This window comes from Penaeus monodon, chromosome 1 (assembly GCF_015228065.2).
Source record: "Penaeus monodon isolate SGIC_2016 chromosome 1, NSTDA_Pmon_1, whole genome shotgun sequence".
NCBI classification, from domain to species: domain Eukaryota; kingdom Metazoa; phylum Arthropoda; class Malacostraca; order Decapoda; family Penaeidae; genus Penaeus; species Penaeus monodon.
The window spans coordinates 20,304,465-20,321,821 of record NC_051386.1 but is presented as its reverse complement, the minus strand read 5'-3'; the positions used below and the strand labels follow the sequence as shown (position 1 = coordinate 20,321,821).

The 17,357-nt window shown below is 36.5% G+C and overlaps 1 protein-coding gene across 2 annotated transcripts in view; it reads left to right on the top strand.

Moving 5' to 3' along the window:
- LOC119568428 overlaps window positions 1–16,612 on the top strand; it is a 39,191-nt gene extending 22,579 nt beyond the window's left edge. Inside the window, exons 18-20 of one of the 2 annotated variants that reach the window (XM_037916988.1) lie at window positions 363–508; window positions 1,655–1,798; window positions 13,537–16,612. In XM_037916988.1, the coding sequence (XP_037772916.1) occupies window positions 363–508; window positions 1,655–1,798; window positions 13,537–13,691 (445 nt within the window). In that variant the 3' untranslated portion in view covers window positions 13,692–16,612. Of the gene's footprint in view, window positions 1–362; window positions 509–1,654; window positions 1,799–2,042; window positions 2,209–13,536 lie in introns of those variants that run through there. The other variant, XM_037917057.1, reaches the window with a different exon arrangement.
- Window positions 16,613–17,357: the final 745 nt, after the last annotated feature.

Sequence of the window (17,357 nt, the reverse complement as noted above, 5' to 3'; positions counted from 1 at the left end):
AAATAATGTCATGTTTTACATGTTTGTTTTCATACATAGATACATGTTTTATTGCTCTCCCTCTCCTTCCCCCTCTTTCTCCCTCCTGTAACATAATCTCCTGTATCTCGCCTTCCCTCACCCTGAACCCCTCCCCTTTTTCTCTCCATTCTCTTTGGAACTATTTTCAACTATAATGATTTGCTGTTAGGTTACTACACCAGCATGGGCTTGGTGTATAAATTTGAGCTCAACAAACCTTGGGCTTAATGGTGAGGTTGTTGAAATGTGTTTCTTAGGGTTTAAAAGCTACTGAGATGTTTTTGACTGACTTATTTTTGTGCACTTGCATTATTTATATTTTTTCTCTATTGCACTTTCAGATTTCTGTTCCATGGTACAATGAGCACCAAGTTAGATGACAAAGTCATCTTTCCACTTGATGGGCTTGATGTTTCTGACTTTGTGTCCAGAGAGACGAGCACCAGCCAACTGTACAATCTCTATGCTTGTGTCTGCCATGTCGGAAGTAAGTCGCATATTGATCCTTAAAAAAAAAAAAAGTTGTACTTATTTAAATCCTAGTTTCCTAAAGAGAATACAATATTTGGTGTGAATATTGTTGTGTAGATGTATCTTGAAGAGAGGGATACTATCTAGGGCTGAGAACAAGAAAGGCCAATGTCCTAAAAGTCAGTGTTGAGAAAAATGCTTTTGAAAGTTTGCTCCATTAATAGAAATTCAGCCAAGAATAATTCAGGAAATGCATAATTTTTGTGACCAATCAAATTATGGTGCATTAATCAAATCCTTTTGAAGATACTGTTGTACATAATGAAAGAAATGAATATTTTTCATAATTTTTTTACTTGCTTTTAAAAGCATTTGAAAATTTATTTTTTACTGATTAACTTATAAATTACAAGACATTTATTGCTATTATTGTTAAAACCACTCCTCCTACTTCAATTTCTATTTTTTCTTCCATTTTATTCCCCCAAAATATAAATTGATAAAGTTCCTTTGATAGTAATTTTGTCAATACTTTTCATCATTTTTTTTTTCTTTTCTTTTCTTTTCTGTAATTGTAAAATTTGTTACTGTATATTGAAAAATGACACTGACCAGAGAAAACAAAGAATAGTGAAAGTGGCCAACCTGAAGCTTTCAGTTGCCATGTATTCAAAATGCAGCTGTTTGTGGCAATCAGCCACACATTGATATGTATGATTTTCAGTGAATTGGATTTCGAAGTAATGCCTGTGTAGCATCCCTAATCCACTGATAACATTAGCTTCTATAAGACTTATAGCAGCAAAACTATAATTTAGTTGTAGACTTATCTCAAAATTTCCATTTTTGGACATTGGCCCTTCTAGCTCTTAGCCCTAGATATAAAAAAAACTTTATGAAAATTAAATTAAGTGAAAACAGGTGAGATAAGTAGGACTAGTATTGACTCCATAGTGACTAAGCACTCATGTAGCCATGTGTGTAAATACAATTGATGAATTAAAATTATAGTGGCCATGGCTTGTAATGATACCAACCGCATCTATCAGGTTAACAAATATTTATACTTATTTTATTCTCGAGTAGCAATTTATGAATTAGTAAAATTTCTATGTATATTGTTGTTGGGAAATGTTATGTAATGTTTGTTGTAAATTTACAGTTGCACAAGCAGGACACTACACAGCTTTTGCTCGTAGTCCGGTAACAGGAGAATGGCATTACTTTAATGATGACTCAGTAACACGGCAGAAGCCTCGGGAGGAAGAGTACTCGACTGCATACCTTCTTTTCTATCATAGACAAGGTTAGTTAAATACCTTGGCTTTTGTTATTCATATCTAGTGAGTGTTAATTTATTAATTTTATTAACTTTTTTAATAGCATTTATTATTATTATTTTGGTCATCTGTATAATTATTTTTTCATTAGACATACAATATGTCCTTTATTGCTAACTTATCTGGATCACCAGTAATATAAAGCAACTGTTTAACCCGTTATCGCCAGTTCACGTGTAGACACGTCATAGAAAACGGGTCTCTCGGCAGGGTAAGCTTGTACGTGCGGCGACGCGCCAGAGCGAGTGGAGCGGGACGTTCGGCTTCTTGCAGCGGACTCCCGCCCCCACTGTCGGGCCGTTGCCAGATATCACTGGATTTTAATTATTCTCAGTGAATTCTTATGACCGGGAATAACGGGTTTAAACCTATATTGCTGATAAGGTTCAACCTAAAATAGTTTTATAAAAATCACATGCCTAGGAACTGGCAAAATAAAACTTGATGAATTTTAATCTGGATATACATAAAATCAGACAAGTATTTATTAGCACTATTAGATAGATTATGTCACCAATTTTGATACAGAGAATAACCAAAGCCTAAAAATCCTTAAAACCATTCTGTGTTCAGGAAGTGTAATAATACAATATGTACCTGAAAATACTCAAATAAGGTAAAATCATAACTGCCACATCATGGTTCCAAAGAAATAAAATAAATTTTATAAAATGAAAATGATCAAGAACTTTAAAAGTGCCAGGTATCAGAAATCTCTCGGCATCATAAACTCTTCTGATTTCTGTCAACATTCATACGCTGGGTGCAGGAGTCTGCTGCATGTAGCGTAACTTCCCACTACATGCGCTCTAGCACCATCCACAGATCATGTGGTTTGTTATGATGGCTTTACATGTGACCTGTCTGAAAGGGGTTAAACTTACATAATGCCATCTCCACATGATTACTGATGACATGCTTAGGTTCCAAATCATGGATTGGTCAATTCCAACACAAACTGAAATAATCATTATTCAGAATTCAAATCCTAAATATACAATTACATTCTTTACAAATGCCAACAATGCAATACAAGAAAGTACTATCCCATGACACCTTGAACTCTGCTGGAAAATTTGTAATAATCCATATATACTATGACACTCAAATTAACAAAATTACTTCAGAACAATGAGCAAAGGCCATATCTTCCATAAATCTGATTTTTCACAGAAGTTAATTCCATAAAGTTTCACAATTCCTCATCAAAAATGCATGACTGGACAGCACGTTTCAACACCCATGCGCTGCCAAAACAAAACTACAAAGGGATACTTCATATAATAGACTCCTTGACATTAATCATCCTTGAGTACACTTTGAGTAAAGAAAATATATCATACTTCTCACAAATAACTAATATCATAATTCTTTTATTACATTGTACTTATTGAAATAACAATTTCAACACACTTCCCCCATAGAGAATGATAAATAATTACTAAATATTTACTGAATTTTTTTCCTCTACTGGTAGGAGTACAGTAAGACAATAAACAAACCTGTTTACAAAAAAATCCTCTTGGCCTGTATAACCATTACCCGGTTTCTTTAATTTGTATCTCAAAGTCACATCTTGGACCTTCCCATCTTGACCAGAGGTTCGGAGATTTCTGCAATTTTCCAAATTCCAAGAACACTATTGCTATCTTGCACAAGTACCATATCTCCAGGTATTAGATTCCATGTATTTGATTAAAGTTGGGAAATAGTCTGGCTGCCATCTCTTTCATTTGGTTACTCACATCATCCCACGGACCAAATAGAGCTTTGCTACTAGCCCTTACCAGAACTAAGTCATTGGGACACAAGTATCCTAAAGTAGGGTCATTGTCTGGCTTCATTAGTATTGGTCTCTCATTCATTAAATTAGATATTTCAAAGAGCACAGTCTGAAGTTCCCCAAAACTAAGGATATTATTCCCAACTGACAACAGAATAATCTCTTCACTGACTTTAATCAGTGACTCACTGCAGCCATTCATCCTTGGTGCATCAACTAATTTATTAAAGGACCACTGTAAACCCTTATCTGAGCCAAAAATCTGAATTCTTGACAAATCCCACTTTTTTTACCATCAACCTGAGCTCCTTATTGGCTGCAACAAGTTGAGTTTTTCTGTCAGAATATATTGTCCCTGGAGAACCTCTGATTGTAACAAATCTTCAGAATGTTGCAAGAAAGCTGTGTCATAACCTTCAGCCAAATACAGGTGAACAGTCATACAGATAAATATGACACCATGCATTTTGATTCTGGGTCTGCGCTTCAGTGTCTCTTGTGAAAAAGGGATCAAAGAGATCCAATGATGTATAGTAGGGCTTTAATCTAATACTAGGTATCTGCCCATGCATTGTCCTACAACATTCTTGGCCAACTTTCCACACAAAATACACATTTCCCTTATGGATTTAACAATCCTTCTTGCTCCAGGTACCCAAAATTTACTCCAGCATGATTGATATCATGTACATTCTTTATGTACAGCTGTGTAAACAGATGGTTACCAGGTAAGAGAATAAATCTGTTTTGATTCCAATTGTCCTTCAGCCAATTGGCTATTCTTGTTCTACTAAAATAACACCATTCGGGTCTTCACATGGACCCAATTTCTTATATATTGTTAGCTAATTATCTCCAAGGCCTAGCTGAACTCTTTTTACCCAGAACATTTCTGCTTTTGACAACATTTCTTGCAATGGAATATTTCTTATACCAGTGAATGATTTCAATTTAAATGCAGCAAATATTCTACCAGTAGTTCTAATTAGTTTATTATAGCTGCTAAATCACTGCACATCTATAACATCCTGCTCCTTATCATTACTCTTGGCATCACATTTCATTAATACACCAATGCAATCAGGTAATTCCCTATCACATATCTGGCTAATAGGCCATTCATCAGTGAGACGTGTAAGATATTCAATACCCCTTTGCCAGATTGAGTCACATCTTAGTACAGAAGGTGAGAATGATCTTGTAGTAGAATTGCTACATCATTTTCAGAGCCTACCCACCATCATTTCTTAGGTTGGGTCCTCATCCGAATCTCTGCTATTCTCGTAGCTACATAAGTGCCAAAGCCATATGATTCTGTTTGTATCTGAGCGCGAACAATCAATGAATCTATTATATGCATAACTCTTCCAAATGTGAAGTCCATTTTCTTTTCAATGGTACTCCTGTCTCTACTTGCAAGAACAACACCACACAGCTCGAACCTTGGAATAGATAACTGTCTTGTTGGAGCAATTCTATTCTTTGCAACTAACAAGCTTGATTCAAATCCACCATCCTTTAATTCCCATCTAATATAAGCACAAGTACCATATGTCTGAACACATCCATCTGAAAATATAATCAGTGTAGGCTTTCCCACTGCTATTTCTGGGTAGACACATCTGAATTTTATAGTCTCTGATTGGTACATCTCACTAAACAAAGTCTTCCAATTAAGATACACAAAGTTGGGTATAATCATCCCAACTCAAACCTGGTTGTCCTTCACCTTTTCCTGAGTGATTATGAGTAGCCTATTCCCTCATCAGTAATTTTGCTTGCAGAGTAAATGGTATAACTAGACCAAGAGGATCATATAGTGATGCAATTTGAGTTAGCATCATTTGTTTATTTAACCTGTTATTGCCGGGCATAAGAATTCACTGAGATCAATTAAAATCTAGTGATATCTGGCAACGGCCAGACAGTGGGCGTGGGAGTCCGCTGCGTGAAGCCGTACGTCCCGCTCCACTCGCTCTGGTGCGTCACCCCACGTACAAGCTTACCCCTCGTCGCCACACGTACAAGCTTACCCTGCCAAGAGACCCGTTTTCTATGACGTGTCTACATGTGAACCGGCAATAATGGGTTAAGTAAGTAGGGAATGCTTCAGGTATCTCATCCTCTCTCAGGTCTGGTGCTGTGTGAACTTTCTTCTACTTTTCTGAAAAATGAATTCCTACTCTGAATGTAAACTGATTTTCTATAGGTTTCCACATCATACGCAATACTTTTTCATCATCAGATTTTATCAAGTTAATATCTTCCCTAACACTCCCATGATTCCCTGACATTATCCAGTGTTTGATTTGAAGACCTTCAGACTTAAGAACTTGCTCTGCCTTTTGCATCATATGTGTAGCTTCAGACACATTTGAAACAGAGTGCAAAATATCAACATAGGAATTCTTAATAATTATATCCAGTATATTAGCGTATTAGTCATTGAAATTCTCTGCAGGCCTTCGTAAAGCCATCATAGAGATTACTCTACTGGGCCTGTTCCTAAGATTACTGTTTGAAGTACATAATGATCTGGTTCTCTTTGAGTATCCATATCCCTTCATAAGAAGCTGTGAGTGTGTTGATCTATTTCCAAAACCCAGAATTATAGATTTTACTAATATTACCAGCAGAAGCTACTGACATTTGATGGAGTCTAATTAGCATACCTAGTAAATCATTCAGCACATCTGGTCTCTTTGCCCAATACTTCTTAACCCAATGCCGATGGGTAACAGAAATCTCTGAGCGTAATAAATGACGTAATAAACGACCAGACACTCGGTGCGGGCGTCCACTACATGAAGCATAACTTCCTGCTTCATGCGCTCTGGCATGTCGCGTGTATCCCACAGACCAAGCGGCATGTTATGACGCCTGTACACGTGACCCATCAGTAATGGGTTAAGAACATACCCCATGTACAAGGCTGATGAGTTGAATATATTTGTAATGGGGGTTGAGGTTCATTCAGTACCTCATGGTGTGATATATAATGCACCAGTCCCCTATATTTTAGGCTGTAATTTGAACCAGATAAGCTTTGACATATACATCTACTAATTTGTTTGGTCACTTCTCAGTAGACTCTAGTCTAGCATAAGACACTATTATTATTTGGTAATTTTTCAGGATCTTTAAGCCATGGGTATGTGACCATTCATCTATTTTTCTTTGGATCCTGACTTAATTCTTTATTGATTAAGGCTACTTCTCTTTCTTCCTTAAGAGTAAATTTATTACTTCCTGTAATTCCCACATTTACAACTACCACATTTTGGACTACAGCACATACCAAGATTTTCTAGCACAGAGAACTCTTCCAATTTCTGAGTCACTCTTGTCCTGTTCTAGGTTTACTTCATTAACATGAAACACACCAACTAAATGGTTAACACAGATGCAGACATATAATCCTATTTGTAGTTCTCAATAAAGGATGGGATCTCCTTAACCCTTTGCCGACGGGTGGTATTCATAGTGGCCTGGGCCCTGCTGCCGTGGGCTCATATCGTCACCCTAGCATGCGCGACAGCTCATGCCCAATACCAGCATCCCTTGCCTTTTCTACGTAATACTAAGAACCTATGTTGTATTTTCAGTATTATTATTTTCTGATAAATCAAGACTGTAGGATATTTTTGTTATATAGACTCCTTAGTTGATCATTATTCACTCTATAGTCTGAATAAAATAAGCAGTGTGTGGTATCATGGCATTGAAACCATAGGTTTTGTTGTATTTTCTTTTGCATTTTTTTCAAGTTATTTTATAAGATAAACTTTAGTTTCAACAGGCTTATATTATCACTTCCATATAGATATAATTTTATGTTCAGTGTTTTTATAAATACGTGATTTATTTATTTATTTATTTATTTATTTTATTTTTATTTTTTTTTACTTACTTACCAAAATACATATTGGTATTTTCACATGGTTTTACATCATCACTTCGTGAATACTATATAATATTTCTGGCCAATGTTGTCGATTACCAACGTAATTTTTTAGACGCTAACCTCGGAAGCCCGAGAAGCCTTAATGAAATGCATAGTATAAGAAAAATGAGAAAAAGTGTTAAAAACTACTTGATCACTTTTTCAGTGGCAAAAAAATTATATTTTGCCTTAGTTGTAACAAAAAAACTCATGGCATCGCCATACATAGATGCGTACACCATGGCATGTATGTACATGCCACCGGCATATAGTCCAGGCATGCCATGGCATGTAAATACATGCCACCTGTTGGCAAAGGGTTAAACAAATGGATTACCCATCAGCTGAATATTATCCAGTCTCAAAAACCCTGGGCAGTACACCACAATAATCTGAACCAACAAAGAAATCTATTTTCCCATGGGGCCTCACAATCTCTTCCCAGTTTAATGCATATGGATATATGCATTAAAGCAATGTCTAATGGGTGAATCATCAGAGGTAATTAAGTGTGTTGAAGAGGATTACAAGCAAATGTTGAGGGAATGGCTCAAAATTTAGAGCTGAAAGGAAGGACAGTGTGTCTTGCTGTCACTAAAGTGGGAAATGATGTGACTAAGTTTGAGAGATAAGGATATATTGTACAGACAAAGATGGTAACAAGTGGGAAATAAGGACTTGTGGCATCAATCAGATCATGTCATAAGTGCTTTGCATAAATCTCTCATAATCTTTACAGAAAGTAGGATATTCTCTTATTTTCTCACTAAATTGTGGAGGTTCCAGAGGTTTCACCTTCAGTTTGACACTATCACTATCATTTCTGGATATTTTAAGAGACTTCGTTTTCTTAACTAATGTTGAGTTTACATGATTTTACACACTTTCAATGTCATATATATTTTTTATTTTCCTCTCTTTTCATCACAATCATCATTGCAACTATCGAGGAGTTTAGCCATTTTCGTATTGATTGCCTCAACAGTATTATAAGCTTCACAAACCTCATCATAGGCATCCTGTTTCACCTTAACTGGTTCCTCCCTGAGTATGCACTCAGAGAATAATTTCACCTTCCATGTGAATTTTCTCTTGGCTACAGCCCTATCTTTCTTGAGCTCCTCCATCATCACATGAGATTTATGTTGAACTGGATCACCAGTAATAAGAAGCAACTGTTGTTAAACCTTTATTGCTGATAAGGTTTAACCTGAAATAGTTTTATAAAAATCACATGTCTAGGAACTGGGAAAATAAAAGTTTATGATTTTTAACCTAACACTGATGAATATCAGAAATCTATGAGCATCATAAACTCTGGTGATTTCTGGTTACATCCTGGCAGCTCACCAAGTGTACCGCTGTACCCCATACACCAAGCAGTATGTCATGGGGCCTGTAATATGACCCATTGGGAAGGGGTTAATCTGGATATACATGAAATCAGAAAAGTATTCAGTAGCACTATTAGATAATTATGTCACCCATCTTAGTAAAGAGAATAACCAAAACCTAATAAAATCCTTAAAATCAATTCAATGTTCAAGAAATGAAACAATAGAATCCGTACCTGAAAATACTAAAATAAGATAAAATCATAGCTGCTGTATCATGGTTCCAAAGAAATACAATAAATTTCATAAAATGGAAATGATCAAGACCTTTAAACTTACATAATGTCGTCTCCACATGATTACTGGTGACATGTAGAGGTTCCAAATCATGGATAGGTCAAATCCAACACAAACTGAAATAATCATTATTCAGAATTTAAATCCTGAATATACAATTACCCCCTCCCCCCCATCCCGTTGTTGTTGTTGTTGGGCATAGGAGGCAAGGACCGGGACTTAATGCTGGGGAATTCCCCTGCCTTGGGATTCAGCCCTTGACTCAACTAATTTTGCATGGTCTTTTTTCCCCTCCTGCTTTTTCTGTCCTTTCCCAACCCCTTCTACTATCCACTTCCTAAGGTGTGAGAGCTGTGCTGAAAGGATGAAAGGCTGACTTTGTGCCATATGATGAAATTGTTATACTCTTATTAGGGGCAATCAGGCTTGCCCCTACATCAAATTGCCCCATCAATCCAAACTCCTGATTCCTAGACCCCAGGCTCTCCTTTGACCATGGCTCCCAATGCCGCAACTACTACCAATCCTCAGTGCCTACTAGTATGTTATCCACCCAAGTTAACATTCAGTCTCCAGGAGACATTCCTACTCTCCCAACATGCTCATCTTTATCACCTCTACCCCCGTCTCTACAAATATCTTAAATACTCTGTTTAGCCAGCCAAGTGGGACCAATTTTTTGTGATCCCTCCCACAACTCCCTACTCTGAAAACACTTTCCTCTTCCAACAGTGCCTCCAAAAACAAGTAGGCAGTCTCATTCCATAGCTGACCTGATCATTCCCGTCTTGTTACAGTAACATCTGCAAACCAAGCTATAGCATTATCAATTCTAACTGATCTTTCTGGTAACCCCTCATTTGTGCAGAACCTCAATACATGCACTGGAACTGTCTCCATCTCCCCGGCAAACTGCCCTATCTGTAACAAAAATTGGTCAGATTGTGGAAAAGACTTACTCGTCTGACTCACAGACTATGATATGGTATCAGTACAGTGCTACTCTATTCCTCCCAGAGGTCATCATAAAAACCCCACTAATATTGCCAAAATTACTTCTGTAGACATGACCTTCCCTTTAATGTTTACATTGGTGGAGAATCCCTCTCTGTCCAACCAAATCAACCTCCTCCCTGTCAGTACCAAAATTGTTGCCATTTAGGACATCCTGCCAAACATTGCCATTCCACAGCCAGATGCCCTCTATCCCGGGCATCACACGTGTAACGCCCGGAAAAGGGCTTATTTTCTGGGTGTCTCATATGTGTGACACTGTTCTTCCTGTTCTGCCTGTCGGGTGTGTCACCCGTCAGATGTAATGTAATGGACCTCGGGGATATCTGTTATGTTTACATGGATAGTTTTAACCCATAACTGACGGGTAGCATTCATAGAGGCCGGGGCCTCGCTGCCGGGGGCTTATATCGTCGCCCTAGCATGCGCGACCACTCATGCCAAATACCAGCATCCCATGCCGTTTCTTCGTAATACTACGAAGATATGTTGTATTTTCAGTTTTCATTATTTTTTTACAGTCTCTACTTGCCAAACTTCCTGATAAATCGAGACTGAAGGGTATTTTTGTTGTTATATAGACTCCATAGTTGATCATTATTCGGTCTATAGTCCGAATAAAATAAGCAGTGTGCGGCATCATGGAGTTGAAATTGTCGGTTTATTGCATTTTTTTTTTTGTTTGTTGCATGGTAAAAATGAGTGTTAAAACCGACTTAATCACACTTTCACTGGCAAAAAAATAATCTTTTGCCGTGATTGTAACAAAAAAAAACTCATGGCATGTCCATACATACTCTATGGCATGTGCATACGCGCCCCCGGCAGATAGTCCCGCCATGCCATGGCATGTGCATACATGCCACCCGTTGGCAATGGGTTAAGATGATTTTGACTATTATTATTTTTTTACACATAACCACTAGTTATGTCATGAGGTCATGTAAAGAGGCTATAGTAGATGGATGAGTGCTTTGCTTGAGGATCGGGGAATGCTAATCTCGGTTTGGATTCTGCGGCTAAAAGTACACGGGTGCTGTGTAAGCGCGCAGAGAACGAGGGGAGGCCGCTGTTCAATGAGCGTGGACAAGGCGATGGACTTGGCGTGACCCAACCTGGGAAATTATGCTGAACTTCAACATCAGTGTATGCACCTACGGGTGTTTTCAAAGATTGGCACACCACTATATGAGGAGTGGCATGTAAAAAATAATAATAATAATAATAATAAATAAAATAAGATAAATAGATAAATCTCTGATTTCCCCTCACAATATGTGGTCAAATATGTTACTGAGAGTAATGCACATGGCATTATAAGAGAGTTTGGACTCTATACTAATACTTCCTTCCATTTCAACAAGTGATGAGACTGCATTTTAGCTTTACGAACCTGCAAAACATTGTTTGGTTCTCAACTTCAATATAATCTCAAGGCTGTAAAACTGGAGCTTACGCTCTGATTTGGTTGCCCTTGGTGAATAAGCACGCGGAGGGGTCACGACCAAGGGCAATCGCCACTAAATTTGTCACCCGGCAAATAGGATACTATGAAGCACCTGTTGCGAGTGGGATATGTGCCCAAACTGGTCATTTTCGATCAAACTGCTCTGCATAGTCACGCACATGTGCCAATTGTGGTGGCCCCCATAATGTGGTTTATAGGCACTCCCACACCTACAAATTTGAGTCTGAGGTGGTAACTCTTAGTTTCAAACTTGGACTCACTCTACGTGAAGCACGTTGACAAGGTTTTTCTGTTATTCCTCACTTCTCATTCTGCCCCTGCTCCTCCCTCCCAAGACGTTTCTACATCCTCCCCTATACTTATCCTTCCAACATTTTACTTCCCTACTTCTACCTCCTACCTTATGTATAAATGATGTACACACACACACACACACACACACACACACACACACACACACACACACACACACACACCACACACACACACACACTCTCTCTCTCTCTCTCTCTCTCTCTCTCTCTCTCTCTCTCTCTCTCTCTCTCTCTCTCTCTCTCTCTCCTCTCTCATCACTCACTCACTCACTCACTCACTCACTCACTCACTCACTCACTCACTCACTCACTCACTCTTCTAAATCCAGACACTCCAATCTCTACTGCAGCCCCAACACCACCTAACTGCAGCAGACAGACTAAACGTTCCACCCCTTCTCCTACCACACACCCAACTCCACCTACCTTTGCTTCTACTCCTCAGACACCAGTCTCTTCCCCCACCTCCCCTTCAAAAGAAAACCTTTGTCTCCCAAAACTTCCCTTAGGAGACCGGGACTGAGGCCCAATGTAGGGGATCACCACTACCTTGGTCCTCAGCCCCTGCCATAACTAATTTTGCTTGGTCTTTTCTTCTCCTTTTCTTTTCCCTTTCTTCATCTCCTAGTTCTGTCCTCTTATTCTAATTGCTAAACAGTTTTTTTTCCATTTTTGCCACAATACTTTATCATAATGCTCTCTACTGTCTTGACTTCTTACCCTTCTAACAACCTTTACTTTATACTATACTCCATCAGTTCCCCCTCTCTACCCTTATCACTACCCTCAAGTGATGTTCAAGCAGTAACTTTACCCTAATTGTTAACTCATTCCTAAACCTTTTCATTACTCTATTCTACCATTGCGCCATATGACCTTTGATGTCATATAGCACTTGCTTAGCTGGGGGCAAAGACCTCAAGCCTCGCGCTATCACCATTTTGAAAGTCAATTACTTTAGATGTTGATGTGGCAGATAATTTTCAATAAATAATAACAATTTGCATTAATCATCCTCGTGTACACTCTGAATGTTGAAAATATGTCTCACAAATAACTAATGTCATAATGCTTTTAATACGTTATACTTATTGAAATAGCAATTTCAATACAATATCCTTAACCCAAAATGTGAAAATAAGGATTATTCTTCAATATTAATGTATTATACTGATTTAAGGTACTCTTTATATATATATATATATATATATATATATATATATATATATATATATATATATATATATATATATATATATATATATATATTTATATATATATATTATATATATATATATATATATATATATATATATATTTATTTTTTTTTTTTTTTTTTTTTTTTTTTTTTTTTTAAGAAAAATTTGTTTTGGCTTTGGGACCATAAAATGAAGGTTATATGAATATGCATAAAGATATAACTTTCCTCTCTAGTAGAGAGAGACTTTTATTGAAACTTTTTAGGAGTAAGACATATTACCCATTGACAACCGAATAAAGTAGGTTATTATTTTTAAAACAGAATTTAACCAAAATTATTTCAATTTTCAGGCACAAAATTTGATCTTAGCCTACCCAAGAAGTTTGCCTTCGTAGACAATGGTGCACCCAAGAATGTTGCTGACTGTGATGACCAGGAGGCAGCGTGTAGCAGTGGTACCAACAACAAAATTGAAGTTGATATGTATGATCCTCAATGTAACTAGAATATTAATCTATGAGCTGAATTTTTAAAGAATATTATTTATTTTCTGTTGTATAGTTATCTTTTTTTTATAACTTGAGGGATATTGCTATTAGAATGTAGAAATAATAAAATATTTCATTTGGACGAAATTCATGTCAGTAACTTCCAGCTGTCCCACTTTTTCCTCTATATATTTTAGCATTATTTTTCCCCAAGTTTCTTTGGGAAATCCGATTACTTTCAGGCAAAGAGAGCCAGTAGACAGTATGGAACATTTACTAATAAAACATTCCGAAATTGACTTTAATGCAAAAATGAGAGGAAACCATGATAATTCCAGGATGCTATAATGTTTATAACTATGGGAATGTGACACTACACTTATGAAAATGTGATTGTGCAATGTAATACATTGACAACACAACCTGAGAAGTAGTAGACATTTTTTTTTTCTACATCACGGTATCATGCCATGCAGAAGTTGATGTGGATATGTGGGACACAAGTTTGCTAGAAGTTGAAGTGACTTGGGTTAGTATGAAATGGGTATTATTGTCTTCAGATCAGATGCACGTTTCATATGTTTAGTATCTGGATTTGGATTAAATGGTTTATCAGGAAGTACTTCAGATTGACCTCTTCATTTTTTTAAAAATATATCAATAGCTGTGGATCTTTTAGCCAGTGATAAGAATCTCTTAATTGATTGGTGCATTTGCTTTCAACTTTCATGCACAGTATATTAGTAGGTCTGTTTCTCCTCTGTGATACTGACTGAGTAATAAACTAACTTGGCAAGTTGACATTCAGGAAGTCGTATGATTTCAAAATGATGCTGATGTAAGATTGATGCACATATCCTTATAAAGGCACCCAAGCCCTGATAGTTGTCGTTCTGAATCTACTTTGTTGTGCTATGATTTCCATTATTAAGTGGGAATTACAATACACAGGGAACCTACCATCAAAGTGATGACCAGCCTTGAAATAAGATTATGATTCCAGTTGGAATATCTTCATTGTGCTTACATCTTCATAATCTCCTAAGTTATTTGCTCTTACAGTTGGTCTTGTAAATGTGTGCGTGTGTGTGTGTGTGTGTGTGTGTGTACATTTGTGTGTATGTGCATGTATGTGTAATTTGTCTAATTACCATAGTTTTGAAGGAATAAGATACAAGGTTTTGTGTAAAGGCAATGTTTGAAGAAATGAAATTCAAACATTTTTGAAAATTAATATTTTAAAAAAATGTAACAGCTGCACTTTTGAGCTTTCTTTATACAAAAAATTTCTTTTATACATTTTCAATATGAAGAAATAGCTAGGGCTCTTGATTTTAATTTTCATAAATGAAATTTTATATGAAGACTTTGGGAGAGTGGTGCAGTTGGATAGAATTTTTGTCTTATGGTTATAAGAAGCCTTTTCACACAAAGGGTCATAAGGTTTGCTACTAGTGGAACACTTGTGTAAGTATTTGATGTGCTTTTCCTGGAGTGAAAGTTTGCTTAGTTTTGTATTATTATTATTGTGATAAAAATCTTGATCACTGTGCAATACAAATATGCTATTTGTTAATGAGTGGTGTTAACCTTAATTAGTAACTGTGTAAGAGATTTCTGTAAATATGGAGATTGTTATTTTTTGCAATATGTCATCATGGATTTCTTTTAACATCCCTGTCACTGTTTCCGTAGTTTTATCTTTTCTCCATCAAGATTTTCTTAGTGAAATAAATTTGTGATTTCTCTTGTTTGTATTATATATATCAGAAATTCAGACAAAATTTGGGTGGAACTTTTGGTCATAAATGTGATGTCATTAATAGAAAGAATCCATAAGCATAAGTATAAAACAAAAAACATTATGAAGTAGTACCTGGCCTGTATTGTGATCTCAACTTCAGAGGAAGACTCAGGCAGGACCCGGCTCTCTTGGGTTAAGGTGTGACTGTTTTTCATATCTTAAGAACTTTGAGGAAAAAAAAGGAACACTAATGTGTGTGATATCAAGACCTCTGATTACTCAGTAGAATTTTTGGTAAAGGTGACGTGGCCTTAGCCTCTCTTGTGCACTTGAATATATGTTGCACGAACAACTCAGGGAACTTTGGCCCCTTCCCCCTCTTCCCTACAGTTCAGTCTGCTGTCTCCCCCCACTTTGATACTTTCCTGTTCCTGCCCTTAACGTTTGCCTCATGTAACAGTTAATGTATCTTATTCTCTATCTTTTCTTCCTTTGTCTTCTGAACCCTCCAAATTTTTTGTCCTTTTTTTCTGTTTTGAGAATAACCCACCCATCAACTACTTTTGAGGTTTAGATTTGTATATGCATTCTCAGTTCAAGGGTAATATGAGCAGTCCATATTACCCGTGATGAAATATCAATCTGCTTTATCTACTGCTCAGTCTCTGATTGCATCTCCTAACCTTCACAACACTAATAGCAATAATCAGTGAATGAAGTATGACATGGCCTAGGTGCCCCATTACAGTACCAATTCACATTTTGCATTGTGTTGATGGAGTGGTCAGTTTATATACCTGTTGGGTCTGTTATTAAAGACTTGTATAATCCTTTCAATATGTGAGAAAGCAAAATGTTTTCTCTGTCTCACTTTTGGTATCCTAGTGTTTCAAAAACTTGCCAAGAAATGGTGTTCCACTGATGAACAGTCAGTGTCTAAAATGCTAAACAGATGGAAAAAAATGAAACACAGATGTCACTTGTACCACAAGTCCATGTATATTTTATGTTTTAACAGCTGATGGCAAACATTTCCAGGGTAGATGTTAGTGTACGAGTCTTTTGTACTTAACTGCATAAAGTTTGTGTTCAAAAATTATTTACTGGACTAGTTACCAATTATTACACAGCATTTTCTTATAGTATGTGAGGGAAAGTAAATGACTCATTCCCTTAAATACACATTTATATCTAGAAGGTAGTTTGGTTTTCCCTAAATGTGTTTATTTTATATATTTGTAGAGACATAGTTGATATCTGGACAAAAAAGAAAAAAAGAAAATGAATTTGAAGTGGAAAAAAGTTCCTTGAGCAAATTTACTTTTGCCATAGCTTTTGGCTAGAAAAATTTTGAATTTTTCTTCCTAGACAGTTATATGCATGTGTTGCTTCTAACATTATGTGCTAAGTCATCAGAAGTTGGTTTACTTTTGTTATAGAGATGGAGAAAAGTTTGCCTGCAGCATTTCATAAAATATTGAAATCTGTCAGAACCATTCATTATGTAAAACGATTTAATCATAAGTTCAGTATATAATGATTCTTTCCAAGAAAAAAAGCAGTTGACAAATTACTTTACTGTATTATATAGAATATAAGTATTATTTGATGCTGCAATTAAGATTTTAAAAGGGAAAATGCAAATAGCCTAATTTTCCAGATGGAATTACATCCAAGGTGTTCTTTGTTGTAAGGCCAAATATGATAAAATATTATGAAGCACTGAGTGTGCGGCAGAGGAACCTTTATTTGCAATTATAATTATCAGTAGGAATGAAAGTATACATGATGATATTTCTGGAACTTTATAATGAACTAAAAATAAGTTGCTTTCATGTGGAAACAGATGCTGTATTGCAAAATGCATGATTTTTAAATTCTTAATGAAAAATTATGTGGCCTAAACAAGGTTGTCTTTTATACTGGGTATATAAGTACA